Source organism: Chinchilla lanigera, unplaced genomic scaffold (genome assembly GCF_000276665.1).
Source record: "Chinchilla lanigera isolate Chin_1 unplaced genomic scaffold, ChiLan1.0 scaffold00061, whole genome shotgun sequence".
Taxonomy (NCBI): Eukaryota; Metazoa; Chordata; class Mammalia; order Rodentia; family Chinchillidae; genus Chinchilla; species Chinchilla lanigera.
In genome coordinates this window covers 9673178-9690442 of record NW_004955462.1, presented here as the reverse complement: position 1 = coordinate 9690442, position 17265 = coordinate 9673178, and the positions used below count along the sequence as shown (strand labels likewise).

At 36.3% G+C, this 17265-nt stretch overlaps 2 protein-coding genes across 4 annotated transcripts in view; one reads left to right on the top strand and one right to left on the bottom strand.

The window, feature by feature from the left end:
* Pou2f1 (POU class 2 homeobox 1) overlaps positions 1-17265 on the top strand; it is a 165069-nt gene that overhangs the window by 19748 nt on the left and 128056 nt on the right. The window lies entirely within an intron of this gene.
* Positions 15507-16807, bottom strand: LOC102024196 (phosphoglycerate mutase 1-like). Its single transcript, XM_013521425.1, has one exon. The coding sequence runs from the start codon at positions 16790-16792 to the stop codon at positions 16367-16369; it is 426 nt and encodes a 141-aa protein (XP_013376879.1). The 5' UTR covers positions 16793-16807; the 3' UTR covers positions 15507-16366.

Here is a 17265-nt window from a genome sequence, read left to right as displayed (position 1 = left end):
TAATTATGCTAGTAGGCTATCCCTTCCCAGCTGCCTAGAGTGTATGTTACCCTGCACAGTGCAGAGCACATTCTGAACATTGTTCTGCAGGCTTCCTTTTCCCATGCTTAGTCCAGGCATACTCTCCCTGAAAACATTGTGTTTGTCACAGACAGAAAAACCCACTAGGTTAAAGAGTATGCTTTAATTTTTAGATAAGGAGATAAAGTTGAACTTACATATTTAGATTTTTTTATGAGTCTCCCTACCATGTTTTTGGTTCTTATGCTATCAAGAGATAGTTAACTCTCAGTTTTAATAAATGTGAAGTTTATACCTTGTACAGTTTTCACTGCTTTACCAGAGTAAAAACATATCTAAAAGTGCTGTCCACAGACAATTCAAGTGTAATTTTAGTTCATATCACAGTTGGACATACACATAGTAAACTATTCTGGTGGCTTAATGCTATTGGCATTGTAGTCAAATTTGATATTTCCACTCCCACCTTTCCTTTTATTTTCATTCTAGCGGGTGCTGGGAATGCTACAAGAAAAAATACATAGCCCTTTGAATAACAATGTACTTTGAAAATTGATCACTTTAATGCAGACTTGAAAGCTGCATTAAACCAGGAGTCAGCATTAAACCAGGGTTTAGGAGCTTACAATAATGGAAATTGACATGAGGTAAAATGACCAGGTGGTATTGGGACAGTTGGTATCCATTTGAAAAAAAATAAATAATAGCTGTAAGTCAGGATCACACCTTATACCATACACAAAAATTAATCATGGAGGCATTAACTATTTGAATGTTCAGAGGAAAAGTTAGAAAAATACTAGGGCAAGAGGAACAATGATTTTTACTTAGTTTAAAAGATGGAAAGGTTTTTTGATATGACACCAGCCCACATGCTATAAAGGAAAAGATAATAGCTGTATATTTAAGGTTCTACTGCCTAAGGGTTGGTACAAATAAAATTGTTAGGATAATATATGGTAGGAAAGTATTAGCCTACGTGAAAGAGGATTAATTTATCTTAATATATTTATATTAATATATTAAGTACCCTTAGACAAATGACAAACACCCCAAATGGCCAAAATGTGTGAATAGGCTTATCACTTAGAGTGAGGACTGTGAACATGGGAACACTGGCTAAGAGTCTCTACTATGAAGGTAGAACTTTCTTCGGGTCAGATAAAAAACCAGAAGGATGAAGAAGTTTGAAAATGCCTATTTTGGCAAGGTGGTGGAGAAATTAAATCATTCATCTCTCATACTGGGTAGTAAAATATTTTTAGAGATAGCTATTGTCTAGTAATAGTCAAAGTAAATACCATAAATGAATCTTTCTGTACTGTGCACAGGGACAAAACAGACAGTGGATACCTTTAGAAAGTATGCGCCAGTTTTCGGTCCTAGAAGAGCCTCTTGCTCTTAATAAGTCTGGAAAACTGGCTTTCTATGGTGACATGGTGAAATAGTAAACATTTGAGCACATCTCACAGTATGATCCTGCTTTAGAGAACTGACTAGACTTCTGAGACAGATGAAAGAATCAAATGTATGCTTTCTTCCATAGCATAACTTTACTTACCATTTGTGTAAAATTAGCCCAGATGAGGAGCTACAACTTACCATGTTGCATGGATGCCATTTTTCATATTATGAAGTGTTACTTGGTTTTACAAGCAAAGTGGAAATGAAGAACTTTAAGACTTTGTACTAATTGCCCTGTTGTGAAATGGTACATATTTTGTCTGTACTGTCTTCTTTTGCATAGAATAAATTTATCGGCACACATGTAGGGCAAAATTCAGAAAATTGTATCAGTCATACATGATTTATACAGATGTGTATATTCTGAGAAAATCCTTACATAATTCTATTTAGGATTAAGTGAGATAGTATGTATAAAATTGCTGAGTAAATTGCCTAAACTCTGAAATCCATCAGTTTATGTAGAATATTTCTTATTTTCAAACCTTTGATAACTTGAAATCAAGCAAATGTGAACAGGTGATAGTATTTTTAACATGTCATACAAACTGACAAATGTACAAAACAAGTAAGACTCATAGTTATTTTTTTAATACCCATAGTTTTAAAAGCATCTTTGATTTTAAAATACTGTGGATATGTGGTAAACTGTGTAGGACTAAATGAATTTTATTTGTGGTAAGTAAAACAGTATTGACACCATATTGAACTTTCCAATTAGTTTTTATTCTATATAACTAAATTTTATGTACTTTTCCTCTTAATTTCCCTAATCTTAGGTAATTACTAGAGCTGCTTGAGGGGTAAAGGCAAGTGTTGTTCCTTTTAGTACCTCAGCTTTGCATAGGGTTGAACTCATGGTAGATATTGATAAATATTTAAAAAGCTATTTTCTTGGATTACATTAGTGTTGAGCTTGACTCTTTTCATTATAACATGTCTCATGTACTTGGCATCATGCTCACTACTGCACACTAATGTTGAATATAGATGCAGATTTTAGCGACTATTACATAGAACTGATGGTTATTCTCCCACTGTCCCTGTGTCTGACTTCTGTAACTGATCAGTCTGGACTGTCCTCCTTGTGTCTGCCATGGTAAGTCTAAATCATCTTGCCAGTCTCATACTCATTCTGGCTCCGAGAGTCCTGAGTATAGGACACCTGAGACGGCAGAGTCCTTGCTGAATAGGGCTCACGATGAAGAGTCAAAGACTGAAGAGTGGAAATGTGAGCCCTGGAGCTGTGGGACTGGGATTACAGCTTAGGTTAGAGGATAGCAGGTGAAAAGGAGGAGGTAGAGGTGTTCTGTGTCTGGAATCTGGGCATAACTTCATTGGGGTTCCCTGTGTTGTCAGGACTCTCATAAGGCTGCAATGACAGTGACAGTGTGAGGGCCACAGGTGCAGTCTCATCTGAAAGTTGAGCTAGTGGAGGTTGTACTGCTCAGCTTGCTCATATTGTGGATCTGGTTCCAAGCTCTCTCTCAGGGTTGTTGGCTGGAGTCCGCCCCTCACAGTCTGTTGAACTGAGGTCTCAGTTTCTTCTTGGTAGTCGGCCAGAGGTGCCGTGAGTTCCTTGCCATGTGGGCCTCTTCAGCTTGCTTCATCTGAGCAGATACACAAGAAGAGCTGGAGAGTGTGCTATCAAAAGTAAGTAGCAAGAGGAAGTCACAGCCTCTAACCTAATCACAGAAGCGTGATACCTCATCCCTTTTACACTTTTGTTAGGAGCAAGTCACTTGATCCATCCACACTCAAGGGGATAGGCCTACACAAGGCACAAATAGCAGGAGTCAAGAATCAGTGAAATCTGCCTAGTGCAGGGCCTTCAATAACATTTAAGTGCCTAAAGGAGCCGTTTTTCCAAAAGTGAGAGACCTGCTCACTTAAATGTATATAAAATCAATGGAACATGTATAAGAAGTAACGCCTTATTTAAAAAAGGTGTTCTCTGGAGTAAAGCTTGAATCTTGGAAGCATGCATGTGCTATAAGTGATGAGGGTGGCATAAAAGTCCCCTGTAAGTGATGAGGGTGGCCTAAAAGTCTTTTTGTGGATTCATTATCTAGAGGGAATGATCTTAATATTACGTAGCTGTCTTCTGTCTAGCAGCATCTTTTAGGACAGACATGAAAGGATTAGTAATGACTGTTAGAAAAACTAAAGGCTCTAAGCTTGTATTTGTCATGAGATCAACATAATTTTGTTAATCATTGAAATTCTATGTCATTAGTGGAAAGAAAGAAGGTATTGACATGGATACTTAGAGTACTTATTTGATTGAGAGATGGAAGAATAGCATTTAATATTTATATTACTTCGTAGGATATGAGAAGCCAGAATGCATAGTTTTTTGTCCAACTTTTGAAAAATTTCTACTACCAGTTTTGGTACTCTTTACTTCTTTAAAAAAGAAACTAAAATGTCTAATGCAAAAGAAAGCCATGGATTTATTTATTTATTTATTTACCAGGAGTCAAACTCAGGACCTTGCACTTACCAGGCAGGCACTGTGATGCTGAGCTATATCCCCAGCCCAACCCGTGGTCTTAGATGAGGAAGTTGGTTGTATATAGCTGTAAGTGTTTTAGATAGCTTGTGTTCACATGGGAATAAAATGAACGGCTAAACCTGTGAATGATAAGTTAAGGCATAATTTTAGAAATAAATACATGAAATTTCTTAACATCTTTTCTGCCACCTGTCCTTTATCTTTTTGTTTCCTGCTTTTTTTTTCCTATAGAACTCTTTTATGAGTGAAAACAATAATGTTACTACTTTTGCTACAATATTTGAGCATTCTGTATTTTAAAGTAGGATTATCAGATCTTAGTCAGAGGTCATATGCCCAAATTTTCTTTAATGCCTGTACTGTCGGGAGATTAGGCCTGAAAGAGAACATTTCTTGCAAAGCAGAAACAAAACAAACTTTGCATATATTACCTTATGGGATATTCTAGTATTGAAGCCTCAAAGTGAATTTTGAGTAGTAGTTTTCAGAATGATTGTCAAAAGGTTTTACACAACAAATTCTAATATGGCTAAAGGTCATTATATAACTTTAAAAAAGTGGTAAGATTTTATTGTACAATTATTCATATCAGCCATTCAGTCTGAAGAAGAAGCTGCACTTTGCATTCCTATTCCTTATTAAATGGTCACACAAAATAATACTTTTTGAGAATGTTTATTTTTTATTTTTGCTGATAAGTGTAAAAATAAGCAAGGTGATTGAGAAGGATATTGATGTCAGTTAAGCCATATTGTACAGTATATGAGTCCCATACAAAAACAGGACTAATGATAGTAATAACAGTACATTTAAGTGTTTGAAAATCCTAAAGATTGCAGTAAATGAGTCCTTCTATCACATTTATTGTTGAGAATGTTGTCCTTAACTCACTTTGTATCCATTTTAGGAAGATCTTTCTGAGGGATTGATTGAGACAGAGTCTTGCTAAATTGTCCATGCTGGCCTTGAACTGCCATCCTCCTGCCTCAGTCTCCTGAGTACCTACATATACAGACATATCACTGCAACCCTGGGGAAAGGCAGGTCCAACCTTTAGCTTGTCTCAGCCACTTTGAGTACAGGAATTGTCTTGGGAGCACATGTAAAACAAATAATATAGTTAATGTATATAAGAAATAGAGCTTATTTGTTATTATAACATTTAAAAAAAACAGGCAAGTGGTCTGTGGGCTGCAAGTTGGGTACTCCTGCAAATACAGGATAGGCCTAAAAGTAGTTTTGTTTTTCTTGAGGAATCAAATGCTGCTCCCCTTACCCCCTGCAACTTTCAGAAATGCTTCACTTGTTTTAGCTACTAGGAATCTTGGTGCCAAGTTCATGGTTTAGTTGAATAACTTTACATATTTACATTCTAAATGTGTGCTTATTTTAATCTTAATTTCCATCTTTCCTGATTTCTGCATATTTTATTTTTGTTCTTTCATTAAAAATAACCCAGACCTTCACTGAGTGAGATTGTTTTATAAAATCTTTAGTAAGCTGAAAAAATTGTTAGTTTCACAAATAATTAAATAAATGGAAATTAAGGCAATATTGAGTACAATTTTTATTAAAATGATAAATGAAAATGCTGGTAATCAGTGTTGGCTAACATAGATGGGATGAGTTGGGCACTTATATCTGTTAATGAGAGTGTAAATCTGTATCTTACTACCTCTGTATCTTTAGGTGCAGTGATTAAACTTCTTGAATACATCCTAAATAAATGTCCTAAATTTGGAAAAAGCTTTATGCACACTTTTCCTCCATTTTAAAAAGATAAAATTTGAAAATAACCTAAAATTAATTCTTCAGTAAAGTATCATCTAGCTACTTGCTGGAAAGAATAGTACCATTAAAAATCATCAAAATAGTAAAGTTTGCTAGTGTTTATTGAGTGTCTTATAGTATACCAGAATTGTGCTAAATACTTCCGTTTTTAATCTTCACAACAATCTTATAAGGCTAGGTTCTTTTATTACGTATTTTACAGTTGAGGAAACTGGTTTGGAGAGCTAAAATAATTTATTTGAGGTCATCTAGCTACAAGTGGAAAAGCCAGGGTACAAACCTCATAATGAGAAGAGTTGTAGGGAAAGTAAAATCTCAGTATTTAATAAAGTGTGAGAAAATAAATAAGGCCCTAAGATAGTCCTCCCTCCTTTAATGAGGAGTTAAGTAATTTAACCCCAGGTCTTATGATAAGTAAAATGAAAACCACAAACAATGATGCTTTGAAGTTTAATAATGTAATTTTTGTTAAAAAATATATATGTTTATGATTCATTTTTCATAACCCCAAATTTTAAAATGAGTGGTTTTATAGAGGACCTTTGTAAAATAGTGCATATATTTTAATTTTCATCCCATTCGTCTTCAACTGTTCTGCTTCCAAAGTTTCTCATTTTTTGTTTCAAAATTTATGAGAATACCACATCCCCACTTGAGTTTGCATTTTAAGCAATATACTGCTTATTAGGTTTCTACCTTTTTAGTAGTTAGAAGATTGAATTATTTATAGGTTCTCTTTTATTCTTTTGATACCATGAAGATCCAGTATACCTAATAGGCCATATTGCTAACTTTCTGGGTAGGAATTCTGTTGATCAGTAATGTAGCTAAAACATATTTATGACTTACTGGAAAAGAAAAAGAATAGGTTGATGTGTTGGTTACTTTTCCCTCCTTGCTGAGACAAAATACCTGACACCCAGAATTAAGGAAGAAAAGGTTTATTTAGCTCACAGTTTGTGGAGGTTTCAGTCCATATCGGCTGGCTCCAAGGCAGAGTAGCACATGGCAGAGGGCAGTAGTTCATTGTGGCAGAAGACAGCAAAGCAGCAAGAGCAAAAAGGGAAAGCGCAAGAAAGCAAGCCTCTTTCCCTCCTTTATATTGTATGTAGGCTACCTGCCCCAATTCATACCCATAAACCCAGCATTGGACCATGAATCAATCAAAAACTAGAATCCTGCCCCATGACTGCATGAGGCTTTGGTGAGACATCGAGACACAAACCGTAACACTTGGTGTTCATACATTTTTACATATGTACTTTTGAAAAGATGTACTTTAAGTTATTTTAAACAAAGACCACATATAAAATGGTATTATCATCTAATTAGACCAGCCAATTTTGAATGTCGTTTAAATCTTGCTGTTAATTCTTTTAAAAGTTTGAATACAGAACGAAAACAACCATGGATTCTTGTCAGTTTCTGATCACCAGGGAGAGGGAAATATCAATGCGGTGATAGAATGACCTGTGGTTTGTGAAAAAATGGATGTGCTTGAAAGTTAGTATATTTTCCTTTACATAGTATAAAAGTTTTACTCCTTTTAACTGGTTAAGAGGTTTATTTTGAAATGACTTGGTTGTGTGACTAATGTGAGAATATCTTGAATTTAAAATACTATAAGGAATTGATGTGTGATATTTAAGAACTCAGTGGATATTTTTAAATATTTAACTGTAGCACATTTATAAATATTAACAGTAGATGAACTCAATGAATGAATTTTTGCTTTGCTATACTTTGCAGGAAAGCATAAAACAATCATAAGGCTTGAATGAGTAATTTATCCTTTAATTTAGCATGGTCTGATATTCATGAGATGTCATGTTACACTCATGTATAGACATTACTTCACTTACTGTAACATTCCTCAAGGTGGCCTTAAGTAGATAAGATGGCTCCTTTCCTGGAAGAACTCACAGTTTCGGGGCAGAGGCATGAGTAGCTGAGTCAACTGAAAATTATGGTACCCTGTGACTCTGTGGTAAATACTGTGAAGGATATATTTTCAGTGTGCTATGAAAGCAGTAGAAGTTTACTTGTGTCTGTTGTTTAGGGCTGGAAGAATCAGGGAACCGTGAAGGAAAACTGCCAGAGTTTCAGCATAATAGGAATTCAGTTGAGATGAAATGGTTGGGGGAGTTAGTACTGTCTTCCTTGTCATTGACATAAATGGCTAAATGAATACAAGAGTATCAAAATAGCATTTTAAGCTTTTTAACTAGAATAATATCTAACATTTAAATGGTGTTTATTATGTGCCAATTGCTATTCCAAGTGCTTCGTGTATTTTGTGCATTAGCGCCTTTAATTTTCATAACAACCCTATTTGTGTAGGCATTATAACTACCCTTATTTAAAGATGAGGAAACTGAAGTAAGAAATGTGAAGTAACGTGTGCAGATCCCATAGCCAGGAAGTGGAAGAGCTATGATTTAATCCAGGTTGTCAGATTTCATAGTTTGGGCTTTTACTATGGGAGAAGTTAAACCCTGGGTAACATTGGAGCTAAGTATCTGGGGTACGGGGAGCTTTTCAATGTATTTGTATCAATGAAACAAATTATTTTTGTACAGTTTGAAAGCATGGAGCCTGTTTTTTTTTTCTGCCTCTGTAATTTGCCATCCTTTGTCTTCTCATCTTTACAGTTTCTCTGGTTACTTACTCATAAACCCCCTACACGCTCAAACCTTTCCTTTTTTTACTGGTCCTTCTAGATACCAGCATTTTCCTTATCCTTATCCCCATGCCTCCTAGAACATAATGAAAACTCTTAAGTTTCTTATCTGTGCTAATGCACCTTTAATTCCCTCAACACATTGAAATCAAGGTTCCAAAGATATATGAAGAAACTTGCCATTCAGTGTAGGATTATGCTTCTATTCTTTTTACTTTTCTGACAGTGCTTGGCAGGCCAGTGTATAGAAGGAGTGAAGAGAGCAGAGCCCTCCAGCAGAAGGACAGGGAAGCAAGGGAGTGAAAGTTACTAATGGACTCTGGTCTCAGGGGCTTAGAATTATGTTGGCAGTTTCAGAGTTTATGTGAGTGGGACATACTGTTGTCTTGTTTTAATTATATGTAGTTACGTTGTTATAAGTACTTTTACTTTCAACTTAGATTCATGTGTTCAAATTTTAAGCAAGAGTGGGAAATGATGCTTTTTTCTTTTCTTGTTTTTTTGAGACAGGGTCTTGCTGTGTAGTGCAGCCTGGCCTTCAACTCACACTGTAGCCCAGGCTGTCCTCCACCCCGCAGTGATCCTCCTGTCTCAGCCTCCCTGGGATTACAGGTGTGCACCACCATGTCCAGCTAGAAAATAATGCTTAATAGCATTTTTATTCTTGGGGATGTTATTGCAGGAACATGTGGTAAAGAATGTAATCTTATTTTCAGAGAATCACTTTATTAACATTCCTCTGAGAGGTTACTACCTTGAGACTGAGCATTTATGTATAAAATACCAAAGGTAGCAGTAGAGTCTGGGTTTTCAGTAAACGTTGACAAGCTAAACCTTGAAATTGTCTCTGAGTATCTTTTCATATGAACAGTGTGCATCAAACTAACTCTAAAAACAGTTTCTACTACTCTGGTAAACAGAGGAAATCTACGATCCCAGGATATCATAAACACTTCAATTTGGTGTGCCAGAATGACATTATTTTTTAAAAATACATTTTAAGGGCTGGGGATTTAGCTCAGCGGCAAAAGCGCCTGCCTGGCAAGCGCAAGGTTGTGAGTTCGGTTCCCGGTACCGGAGAAAAACCAAAAAAAAAAAAAAAAAAAAAAAAAAGAACATTTTAAAAACACCTTTTCTTCTTTATTGTGAGTTATTTTACTCAAATTTTGTTCACTTCCCTAATTGTGTTCAGTTTAGCAGAGATTAAAAATGAATATATATAGAAAAACTTGGGTTTGTTTTACAGGAATTCTAAAAGTAAATTAATAGTTTGTTTTAGCCTGGCCTTCAACTCACGCTGTAGCCCAGGTTTCAGAATTGTTTTCCCTCAAGAGATTAGCAGATAAAAACTTTAGTACAACTGTTTCAGATAATAATAGTGAGGGTTTTTTTTTTTTTTTTTCTTGTTTTGGTGAGATACATCATAAGAAAATCTTGTGCAAACAGAACATGGGGTTTTAAACCTTAACACTAAACACAAATTGATCTGTACCCTAATAAATTACGCTCAGTATCAAATTCATGTATTTTGCTGAGTCTAGAAACAAATATACTTGTGAGTTTGGAGAGCCTGTTTCAGTATATTAATGAGAAGTTTTTATTTTGATTATTTTTCATAATCTTTATATTTAGTGCTAGGAAGTAGCCTTTTTCCTTTAAAGGGTCATATTTCTTGGGATCTTCCTGGTCTGACACCCTAAATTGGTTGGTCTGGCTATCTTTTGTTTCTGCCTTTATACTGGGTTTTGTAAAGTGGGTGAAAACATTTTTGTCATCATTGAGTGTATGGTATTATAGACATCATGATGGATATAATATTATAAAATAATTTGATTCTCTGAATTTTTCCTGTTCTTGATTATTTAAATCAAGTATTGCTTCCTAATGTCAGCAGTTGTCTCCATGTTTTAACTCTTTTATGCTGGAGATTGCAGTTTTTTGAATTTTTGCATGAAATTAATCTGTGTTACCTAGAAGAATTCAACAAACAAGAATCTGAAAAGAAAAAGTTACATTATGTTCCATTGTTATGGCCATTTCAAAAATGGAACACCAGAGGTTGAATGGTTAAAATGTGTTTTCTTACATCTTGTTTCATAGTAGAATCCCTTTAGAAGCTTCTACCTATGACAGTCATCCTGTTTACTATTATATTTATCTGAACATACTTATAGAGAGTATATTTTAGAATGAAAGGTCCAGGTTTTATGTATTATGTCTTTGCTAAAAAGCACAAATGCTTACATTTCCTTTGTAGAAAACCTCTATAAAATAGCAACCATTCATAAAAACTTGTTTGAAAAATTCAAGTGTGTTTTCTAAAGTGCTATCCAAGTTCTTATTCCTATGCAGTGGTCCGTGTTGAGATCCACACAGAAATCATTAATGTGAAGTTTTGTAGAGAAATCTACCCAACTCTGTCTGTCATGTTATTTTTTCTTTCCCTGAAGAACTGGCACCACATTAAACTCCATTGTTGATAATTTGAGAATACTAACCAAATTATTATTCTGAATGATTATATAGTTAAGTTACAGATTTTATTATATTTTACTTTTTATTTTGATTTTTTCTTTTACTGTCTTGCACACTCCCAACTAAAAAGTGCTCATAGCTTAGCCACTAGTGGCAAAATGGCTCAAAGTAGTTCTAGTTATTAGAAAAGAAATGTAGCTGGATTTGATAGTTTCTTACTCATGGGAGAGTCAACTTTATGTGAATAGATAGTCTGCTTTTGATCTGATACGTGATGGCACAAGGAAAAAAATCCCTCTTGGATGGCATTTCTGATATTTCTATGCAATGTCTGACATTTTGCCAAGAGCTTTACATATTGACTGATTTATGTGTATGTTTAATTCAAGTTTATATAAATTAATTGGGCCTTTGAATTTTTTAAAGGCCTTGTTTTATTGCAGCACAGTGTTTGTTAACAGTGCATATCTTAAAATGGGATGATTCAAGGAGCACTTTATGATGAATTTGCCTAATGAAATACTTCAGCAAATTGGGCAAATGTGATTATCAGGAGACAACTTCACTGAGGCCCATAAAAGAGTTTAATTCCAAAGAAAAATTGTAGTTCTTACAGTTAATGGTTTGAATTATTGTGTTTTTATTTTTCAGCCTGAGTTTATACTTGAGGGTTAGAAACAAAAATTTTAGCCTCTGTGAATTCTATAATGATATACTAAATAATTGTTATACAACAAGATACCATTTTTTCCCCACTATCACAGTGTCATCCTTTATTTTTCTAGTGTTTTTTTTTTTTTTTTCATAGATTATAACTTGGAAATGGTTGACTTAAGATATTTCTGTTGCTGTGACAGGGTCTTGTTAAGTTACTAGGGCTGGCCTCAGACTGAGTTTTCCTGCCTCAAGCCTCCAGACTAGTTGGGATTACAAGGACACACCATTTTGTTCAGTCAGAATTTTTATTTTAAAGAAATAAAATTAATTTTAGTTTTGTTTTTTTCCTCCCCCTGCTTAACTTGGTATGAAGTTTGCCTACTTTGGTAGGTAAAACAATAAAAAACATTGCCAAGGGAAAATTTTTGACTTTGTGTGGAAGGCTTCCTCCCTTTCTCCTTTCCTTCCTTCTTTCCTTCTCTTTTTCCTCCTCCTCCTCATCTTTTGCTTCCTGCTCTTACACTTATTCCTTGTTTTTCTGATGCAACTAGAAAAAAGGCAGCTTTAGGAGTCTTCAGATTAGCTTCATCTAGGAAATTTTATCAATGCAAAATCTGACTAGAATGCAGAATGGAATTTCTTCTGGCTTGATTGTGTCCTTGGACAAAATATTTGAGACTCCTTTATAATATGATGAGTTAAATTACCTAAATAACGCTTTATTTTTAAAACCTGTTCACAGATTATCCTGTTTTAAAGAGGAATGCTTTTGGTAATGTTTTTTCAAACCAGGAAAATACCTTTATATTACTTTGTTATTTTTGTAAAATAAGAATGCTAATCTCACTTAAAGGTTAGGATAGAATACAGAGATCATTTGACAGTCTCGGTTGTACTTACTATAAGTTTGACTGTGCTTACTAATGTGCTTTAGTTGCAGGAGTTTGTTTTGCAGTTCCCTGAGGGCAGCCTGTGTGCCTCTGGTTCACTTTACTAACCCAGCAGAACTAGTATTTGGCCCTAAGGACAGCAGAAAATATTTATTAAGTTGAAATTTAGTGTAGGAGTAGTTCTTATTTCTTTTTAGTGTGTATGTGTGCATATTACCTAAGTTTAGTTCATACCATAGTTGTATTTCACAGACATCTTGACTCTTGTCACTTAAAAAGCCTATGAAGAAGGCAGTGTCATTTGTCCACTCCCCCTACATTGGCAAATGTTATTGACTTAAGAAAAGAAAAAAAATCGTATGCTGAGCTTGCTAAGATCTATGATACAGTAAGATACTTTGAGAAAGCACATTCATGTCAATTTTAATTGTTATAATTATTCTATTTTATTGTTAATCTCTGAGTTTCCTGATTTATAAATTAAACTTTATCACAGTAGACACATCTTAGCTGAATCTTGTTCTCCCAGGTTTTGAAACGAGTGAACCCCTTGAATCCAGAGATTATCATAAGTAAACCATACCGCAGTGAGAACAAAAAAGATAGAGATATGAAACAGCCTATTGAATTTTGGAAATAACAGGTAGCCAACGTGATTAAACTAGAAATAAGGTGGTTTTTATGTTGTAAAAAGGCAAGGAAAGATTAATGAAGATGGAAGGAGATTAGGAGTAGACCTGAGTATCAGAAAGACACAGCAGGTGATAGAAGAGCACATCAATTGGAGTGGTATGAGGCTGGAGGCAAGGAGGTGGTGGGAAAGTTGGAATGATCCAGGCAGGCAACGGTGGCGCAGAGTGTCTGGGTGTGTAGCTCTGTCCAAGAGCAGTGGCCTGGTATGAGTGAGGCCATGGATTCAAACCCCACCTTTGGCATTGGTATAATCCTGATACAGAAATAATAGTGTTAATTGTTTTTGAGACAAAAGAATAGATGCTGGAAAAACACAAATTTTCAGGTTAATAATACCTTGAGGTCCAAGTTGAGGAATAACTGAGGTTAAGGAACTTGCTCAAAGTCATGCATCTGGTAAGCGATAGCCATGACTGGAATTCAGGATCTCAGACTTCAGCTCAGTGATATTTACACCATATAATCTCACTTATGCTAACAGAAAAGTTAATGACAGTCTTCAGATGAACTGCTGGTGGATTAAAGAGAAAGAATTTGGTGGTGCGGTAGGGGTACTATTTGGAAAACTCTGGGTTATAACAATAAAATGACTTCCTTGGTCTGAAAACCCTAAGTGATTATCTATTGATGTATTAGGGTCTGGGTGCATTGGTGATAGCTACACAAATCTTTATTTTTGAGGCAGTCATAATTTTGAGCTGCTTTAGGGAAAGATACTTACAAAGCAGTAAAATCCTGTCTGAATGTGTCAGTCCCTTTTCACTGCCTAGATGTGCTTGTGGAAAATGTCTCTGTAGGACCTTTAATTTTGTCCCTAAATTTATAACAGAGCTACTTCTTGATGCTATCCATTGCTCAGGGTACTTTTGGTGATAAGATTGTTATTGAGTTGGGTAGGTGAGCTGTAGACCATATCCTCCAGGGAATCATTTATTGTTTTGTACAAGAATAGGTAGTGCTGAGGAGTCATGTCTCATTTTGGGCATCAACTGGTCTCTCACTTTAAAATCTGACACTGGCACTGCTTTTTTTTGATTTAAACAAAAAAACCAACTAATGCTTATATGAACATGAAAAAGATAACTTAAAAACAAATTTTTTAAGACTTTGGCTCTATTTTATTTGCTGTATGAAAAACAAAAGCAAAGAACACTATAGTCATACTATATACGTTGTGCTCAAATGATTAGGCATTCTGGCCTAATGTCAGTTCCTATAATTCTTTCCCCTAGAAAAATGTCTTTCTTTTGTGCCCTTACATCAATTTGCAGTTGAAAATGTTGGAACAAGATAGGGTTTGAAATATATAGTAGCTTCATAGCTAAGAAATTTGCTGAGAAGTAAAATAAAAGCTTTTATTGAAACACTGAGGCAGAAGAATAGTTGAGAAAATGGAAATCATAGACTGTAAATGAATGCCTTGTAAGAAATATTAAGGGATCTATTTAGACACAACATTGGTAGTGGTAATAATAATGCATCTGTTGGACATTGATAATGTACCAGGCACTGTGTTTAACTGTGTTGTTACTACTCGTGTCGTAGGTTATAATGTTTTAAAACCCTATTTTACAACGGAAGAATCTTGAGATTTAGTTGAAATAGTTTTCCCAAGGTTGCAAAGCTAAACTATGTGACAGTTGAGATTTTTAACCATTATGCTAAACCAATATGCTCTTACTTCTAGTTGTATTGTCTTCAGATAAATAAAATTTATCTCATTTTCTATTACTTATTTTTTTTTTAGCTTGAAAGCATCTTTGAGAGGTGACTTACCAGGACAAGAATCAGCAACTTTCTCCCTTATATTTTCTCCCCTTCCACATCTATCACAACAAATGTGATTGGTGGGATTTTTTGACAACCGGTCAAACTAACTAACTTCATCAGTCCCCCATTTCTTCTTTCGTGGTATTTATTTATTTATTTATTTTTATTTTTATTTTCTATTTTTATTGCACCTCGCTCCTTTATTACACTGATCTGGAAAAAAGACTGACTTACAGTTACACTCAAAATGAGTACTGGCCCCATGTGGCAGGGCTAAGCCAACTGGAACATGATTCAAAAATCAGACATTATGAGATGCACTTAGACATGGTCAAGAGGCATTTTCACTGCCACCAAAACAAGGCGGAGGAATCGTAAGATACACAGCAGGATACATTCCTACCCAATAGAGGCCAGAGCTTACCCTGTACTGGTGTGAGGAATGGCTTATTTCATGTGGAACTATTCAACCACCACTAGAAGCTCCAGAAGGGTTTTTGTTTAGATACATAATTTTTCTTTTGTAGAAAAATTTAACACATGAACTTAATTCAGGATTAATCCCAACCTTCTGGAGCCAGCTCCTCTAGGGTGAGGGAGGAAATTGCTTTTTAGTCACCATGCAGGTTGCATTCATCTCCCACTGGAATGATGAGCTCGCTGACCGTGACTGACTATAGAAGAGTGCAGGGCTGGCTCCTGGAAGCACAGTGTGCTCGGGCCTCTCCTCATTGGTCATGCCTTGGCATGGTTATCCCTGTCCCCTATCAAACAGGTCCTTAGTAAACAAAGCAGAAGCACTAGGAAAAACAGAGTTACTACCTCCCAACTCTCCTGGATAAGAAGAGCTTTCCCTGGGCTTGGACTGAGCACTCGTGTCCTAGAGGTACTATTCTGACTAGATTCTATCAAGGGAGCGGGTGCAGGAGCAAAAACGCTAAAATGAAAATGGGAGCCACTGGTCCCCCATCTGCAGCTACAACAAAGGATGCCTACAGATGCGGTCAGTGTGATAGGTGTGTGGAGAGATGCGGACGAATGGGTGGGCAGGGGAGTAGTGCCTGGTGGTCTTCACTTCTTGGCCTTTCCCTGGGCAGCCACAGCTTCAATGGCTTTGCGCACGGTCTCTTCATCCCCGAGGAACTGCATGGGCTTGATGGGCTTTAAGTTTTTATCCAACTCAAAGACAATAGGAATACCAGTTGGCAGGTTCAGCTCCATGATAGCTTCTTCAGAGAGACCTTCCAGATACTTGACTATACCCCGGAGGCTGTTGCCATGGGCTGCAATCAGGACCCTTTTCCCCTCCTTGATCTGGGGAACAATTTCTTCATTCCAGAAGGGCAGAGCTCTGGCAATAGTGTCTTTCAGACTCTCACAGGAAGGCAGCTGATCTTCAGTGAGGTCTGCTTACCTACGATCCTTGCTGATGTTGCTATAGAAGGGATGGTCAGGCTCCATTGAAGGTGGTGGGACATCATAGGAGTGCCTCCAAACCTTCACCTGAGCCTCACCATGCTTGGCATCAGTTTCTGTTTTATTAAGGTCAGTCAGACCTCCATAGTGCCGCTCATTGAGACGCCAAGTTCTCACCACTGGCAGCCACATCTGGTAAATGGCATCCAGTACTGTCCAAAGGGTCCGGATTGCTCTTTTCTGCACTGAGGTGAAGCAGATGTCAAATTCATAGCCAGCATCTCGCAGCACCTGCCCTCCGCGCTTTGCCTCTTCATGGCCCGCTGGGCTCAGGTTGGCATCGTACCAGCCGCTGAAGCAGTTCTCTAGGTTCCAGGCGCTCTCGCCGTGCCGGATCAGCACCAGCTTATAAGTGGCCATGGTGAAGGGTTAGGGATGCGGCGTAGACTGAAGGTGACTGAGATTCTGGTGGCAATCCGCCCCTTTCATGGTATTTATTATAAATTGCCAAAAAAGGATTAATTTGCCCTTTTGGGGTTTTTTTCTTTACTAATAATATCCATTACATATGTAGTGATACCTAATGGTTGATGTGTCATTCACTTATATCTTCATATATATACAGGAACTCTTTAACTACAGGTTGACATGTCTTTTCAATTGAGGGCCATATAGTAAATATTTTAGATTTTGTAAGTCAAGAAACAAAATCAAGGATATTATCTAGATCCTTATATAACAAGAAAGAAACTAAATTTTAATTTTTTTTTTTTTTTTTTTTTTTTTTTTTTTTTTTTTGGGAACCGAACTCATGACCTTGCGCTTGCCAGGCAGGCGCTTTTGCCGCTGAGCTAAATCCCCAGCCCCTTCATTTTCTTTTAAATTAGCTATGT

Bases quoted from the DNA above. Each gene is read 5' to 3' on its own strand.
- LOC102024196 (XM_013521425.1), bottom strand. From the start codon at position 16,792: ATGGCCACTTATAAGCTGGTGCTGATCCGGCACGGCGAGAGCGCCTGG.